We start from the raw sequence: 5,442 nt of genomic DNA, 5'->3' as shown, positions 1-5,442 counted from the left end.
GTCATTCTAGCTCATAGCAATCTCAAACTCCTGGGCTCAAGCAATCCTTCTGCCTCAGCCTCCCGAGTAGCTGGGACTACAGGCATGCACCACCATGCCCGGCTAATTTCTTCCATATATTTTTTAGTTGTCTGGATAATTTTTTTCTATTTTTTTTTAGTAGAGATGGGGTCTCGCTCTTGCTCGGGCTGGTCTCGAACTCCTGACTTCGAGTGATCCTCCTGCCTTGGCCTCCCAGAGTGCTAGGATTACAGGCGTGAGCCACCGCATCCAGCCCAAGTGTGATATTTTAGATCTCAAACTTCATGTAAGAAGCACTCACTTGGCTATAAAATAGTTGTAATATTTTCAAACAATTTTAACCTGCTATATTAAGTGCTTATGAATTGACAGCAAAAGCCATAATAAATGCTCAAAGAGTGACATCCTGGATCAAGATACCTCACCTCAATGACTTAGAATAATATTACAATAAATATTATGAGGGTTTTATCAATAGATACAAAATCCACTTAAGGCTGTAAACATTATATAGAGATGTTAAATTGCTCAGAAATGGTAGTCATTAGCAATAACCTTTTTTCCCCGTTTTTGTTGCCTTACAATGCAATTTATTACATTTGAGTACTTAAATTCACACCTCTTAAAGTTATGATAAACTATACCAATCTGAAAGTGGGTTCTGTTATTGGGGAAATTGAATTTTAAAAACTACAGCAAAATGAAAATTGTCTATCTGTTCACCACAAAGAATAAGATCTTGGTCTCAGTATAGGGTGCTCTATGCAGCCATGAATACCACTGTTGGTTTGCCAGAGTATCCATGTTAGTGCTCTCCTTACCCATAATATCCAGACAGGTATGGGCATGTAAATCAGGTAGTTAATGTGAGTGTGGCACAAAGGTAGTGAGTTATCTGACTTGATTGTTCACAGATTGAACTCTTTGTTCTACTACTTTCCTCCCTTCTTTCTACTGCATTTGACCAGTCTTAAAAAAAAAATGCAGAGTGTGGTTTTAATGATGAAAAATGCTATATAAACATTATATAAAAGTAGCAAAAGTCATTGATTCAGGAATTGTTTGAATCATCCCTAGAACTTGTATTACATAGAACAGGAATACTATTTACCTCTTTGGTTACAGATCTTCTCTTCTACAAGAGTAAAGAAGAGCAACACAAAATAATCATCCTCAAATTCTGTGGTAGCGTTACTCTCGTTGAAATTTATTCAATATTTTCACTTTACAGTATATTGAGATTTCCATCCCTCATCCACCCGTGAGGATTTTAACTGTTTCATCATCAACATTTATTTTGTATTGAATTCCACCTCTCCCAAAAGCAAATTTTCTTTTCCTTTGCTCATCAAAAGAAAACAATTGAGTTTACTAGATTAAAGGTTTTGACCCACTTACCCTGTTTCCTTTTTTACCTATAATCCAATTGATCAACATTGGAGGAAGCATGACATTGGGAAATACTATCAGAATATTCTTGGTTCACTCAAAGTTATACAAATATAAGATTTTATATATGTCAATTTTTACATATTTCACTCTCAATACATGTGCATTGTGATAAATTATGCTCATCACAATGTGATTTTTGGAAGAAATGCAACCTAACACTTTACGTTGCCATAATTGTACTATTATACCTCCTTTTACTCATTTCTTAAGAACAACACATTTATAAATTACTCAATTATTTCCACTTTGATTCAATTTTGTATAAATTTTAGTTACCACAAATTCAAAAATTAGTATAGTCTGCGTTTATATGTATCTAATTCTAAATATTATTTAGAAAAAAATCTAATATCCTAATTTATGGAATAACAAGTCCTTCCAAAGCTATTAATTTCCTCAAAACATACAATAGAAATAAAAATAAAATAACCTAAGGTTATACAGCATCAAATAAGAGTATTCTATTGACATTAAGTCAGCATTCAGCATTACTGTAGGGTAGAAGTTTAAGTTATACAATTTTGCATCCTCAAAAATGACACTTTTTACATAACGATAAAAAGGTTTTTTTTCTAACAGTTATACTTTAAAGAGACTAGCCTGCACAAAAACAATACATTAAAAAACTAACTATGAGAGTCAAGTAGTTTCAAAGAGCAATTACTCATTAAGAAGCTTTGGCTAAACTGTAAATATAATAGCTCATTATTCCAACAGCTGAGGAAACTACTTGCTAAACCACAGTCCCCTCGAAACTACATGATGAGTAATGTAGCGACCACTGCCTCCAAGACACAGAACACGGGCAAAAACTTACCTTAAATGGAGATGACTTCAAACAGCCTTTGAAACCACTTCATCCTGCCATTTTGCTGTAATGACAAGGATGAAAACTACTGCCACAGCCTCACTGGTTTTCTGCTTCATTTACTGCAAAGGTTCTCTACTCTGCCGTGCATGGGTCACTTGGTGAGCCTCAAAACTTTGCAAGACAATTGTTCTGGGGTGGGCCTGGGGTGCTGGTGTGTCCAAAAGCTCTCCAGGTAATTCTAAGGCAGTCAGGGCTGTGACTCAATGATCTGCTGCTACAGCTGTTGCCTTGTTTTCCCAGCCTTCAGTTTCATCCTGTTGTGAGAGCCTTTGTGAATGCTGCCAGAATGCTCTTTCTCTAATGCCTACGGAATTGAATCCAAACTTCCGCACAAGTGTACAAGACTCCACATGACCCGCTCTCACCTGACCAGCTGCCTCTCCCCTACCCTCTCCCCACCAGTTCTAGAGGCCGTTGGTTTTCATGTGCTTGGCCCCAGACTCATGGCTTGGGCACTGACTGATTCTTTGCTCTGAAATGCTCTCCCCATTTATCTGCCTGGAGAACTGCACCTCCTCTGTGAAGACATTCCTGACATCCTGGCACCCATCTCTCCTTTGAGTGTCCTCAAAGCACCCTATGTACAGAGTTTTGGTGGGTTTTTTTTGTTGTTTTTCTAAGCATATCAAACTGTCATTTTCTAACATATGTCTCTTACACCTTCATTAAACTTTTTTGAGGCAGGGACTATATAACATTTGCTCTATGTCCCCCAAACTTAGCACACTGCCTAGCATATATTGGCATTCTATATTTTCTGAATAAATGAATGAATACCATTTTATACTATTTTCACTTATTATAGTCAGAGCTACGGGAGATTTACATTGGGACCACTGAAAAAGTCACACTTACACTTAAAAAAAAGCCTTACTATCTGATAACATTAATGACTATTATGACTCTGAAGATTAGCCTTTCAGTTAGGTTACCAGATGAATTTTCAACATGTTTAAAGTCAAAGAAAAAACTTTAATAACATCCTTCAGAGCACTCTCTTACCATCTATCTCCCCAAGCCACAGGTTTTCAGAATCACAGCTGATATATGCTCACCTTAGGCTCTGGTAAAGGAAGGAAGCCCCCTCAATGCCCACCACAAGTTGGCCTAATTTGGCTTCTCCCACCATGTGACATCTAACCCACAACTCTGGTGAACGAGCTTACTTTGTATTTGCTTTCTGATCTGGAAGGGGTGGGAATATGTCCTTTTTTCTTGAAGGTTGTAAAGTGCTTGCACTGAGGACATGGCTTGGTGCTGGAATCAATACGGCCAAGTTCCAAGAAGTACTTATACTTGATGGAGTCTTCATGTGTTAAGTTATAGACAACAGTTGTTTCTTCCAAGAATTCAAAACACTCTGTGATAGGGCATTTGATTTCTACTTGGCCAAGTTGTACCTGTGTGAAAGAGCAGATGGAAGAAAAAAAAAGCCACTGGTTATTAAGTTTCTTTGTGTGTGTGTCTGTGTGTGTGTGTGTGTGTGTGTGTGTGTGTGTAAATATCAATTATTGCTTATTTCATGACTGCAGTAAAGGATTATCTGTAATTTCTTAAGATCACATAATGAATGGTAATTGCCTTGATACCTGTATTAGGCAGTACTAAAATGTCTATCACTATATAATGTCTCCAAAATGATTTATAGGGTGTTTAAGTCTTCTCTGATCATTGTATTTGTGAACATCAATGGGCCTACACCACAGGCTCACCAAAGAAACAAATTTTATCCCATCCTTCTGGAAATGGCAGGGTGAAACTACGTTCAGAAAATGTGCCAACTACAGGAACTGCAGGGTGAGACAGCATTTGGACCATGTGCCAACTAAAAGGTGTTTCGGATTTTCAACCTCACTACAGAGTACTTCAGCACTAAACTTCAGGCACGGTTTATTACTTTAAAAGGAAAAAAGAGAGATTTTTGTAAAGTACAATATCTAGTAGCTTAAAAACTATTACCAAAAACAACCGTTTCCCCTGACCCTTCCATGTCAAGAATATGAAGTAGTTTCTATGTCAGCAAAATCACCGGAACAAGTAAGAAAATTAAGCCAACTACAACAATGTAACAAAACAAAAAAATCCGTAGGAGATCTGGCTGCTACTGAGGTAATTTACAAAATTAATGTATTCAAAGGACCACAGAGATAGATTAGGAGAGGAGAGAGCATATATCTGAATGCTACATTTAGCATTCGGTATGGGATACCAGATATGGCTAGTATTAAAGATGATGGTAAAAGATTAAAGCACAAAGTGTAGACACAACTAATCTTTAAAAGATGAAGAAAATAAACCACTTTGAAATAGGAAGTAGCTAGAGTGTTTTCCATAAGCAGTGAACATTAACTCTTTATCTTCTTGGCATCATAACCTCTTTTTGTCCTTCCTAACGTAGTAAAGGGAGGCACTCAACACTCCAAATGGAAAACAGTGCTGAACCTTTCTTTTTTCACTTGGATAAGTCTGACTTTCTGAGAAATCAAAACACAACCACCTGCATGAGAAAAGCACTCTATGAAGACTCAGGCAGTAATGGGGGAAAGCCACTACGGTCTGGGGAAAGAAAAACATCACTACACAGAGCCATTTAAAAGAAAAACTAAAAAGAAAAACCAAATTCATAGTCACTTTTAACTTTGCTCTTTATCTGGCACGAACTTGAGGAAAAGTAGTTAAGAAGTTACAGGATGAAGGATACACGGGAATGACATGTTTAATACCAGTAAAGGACATAAGCTAAATGGATAATGAAATGGAAGAGTCTGGTTTGAATAAACCACCTTATTAGTATTGACCTGTTGAAAGTATAAATGGCTGCAGAATTTTATGCTACTATTATACAAAACATGGGCCAGAGAGATTTTTAAAAAATATTTGCCCAATTTTTCTACTTTTTTTTTTTTATTTCAGCATATTATGGGCATACAGATGTTTAGGTTACGTATGTTGCCCTTGCCCCCCGCTCCCCGCCCCAAGTCCGAGCTTCAAGCGTACCCATCCCCTGGATGGTGCACATTGCACTCTTTGTGTATGCATATACCCGTCCCCTTCTCCCCCCTGCCCGACATCCAATAAATGTTATTCTTACATGTGCA

The 5,442-nt window shown here is 37.4% G+C and overlaps 1 protein-coding gene across 1 annotated transcript in view; it reads right to left on the bottom strand.

Moving 5' to 3' along the window:
- Positions 1-5,442, bottom strand: part of RNF217 (ring finger protein 217) — a 125,801-nt gene that overhangs the window by 30,605 nt on the left and 89,754 nt on the right. The window contains exon 2 of the mRNA XM_012660864.1: positions 3,511-3,744. Coding sequence (XP_012516318.1) covers positions 3,511-3,744 — 234 coding nt within the window. The remainder of the gene's footprint in view (positions 1-3,510; positions 3,745-5,442) is intronic.

The sequence above is a fragment of the Propithecus coquereli genome, unplaced genomic scaffold, assembly GCF_000956105.1.
Source record: "Propithecus coquereli isolate 6110/MARCELLA unplaced genomic scaffold, Pcoq_1.0 Scaffold68, whole genome shotgun sequence".
In the NCBI taxonomy this organism is placed as follows: Eukaryota; Metazoa; Chordata; class Mammalia; order Primates; family Indriidae; genus Propithecus; species Propithecus coquereli.
This window is presented reverse-complemented; position numbering and strand designations above follow the sequence as displayed.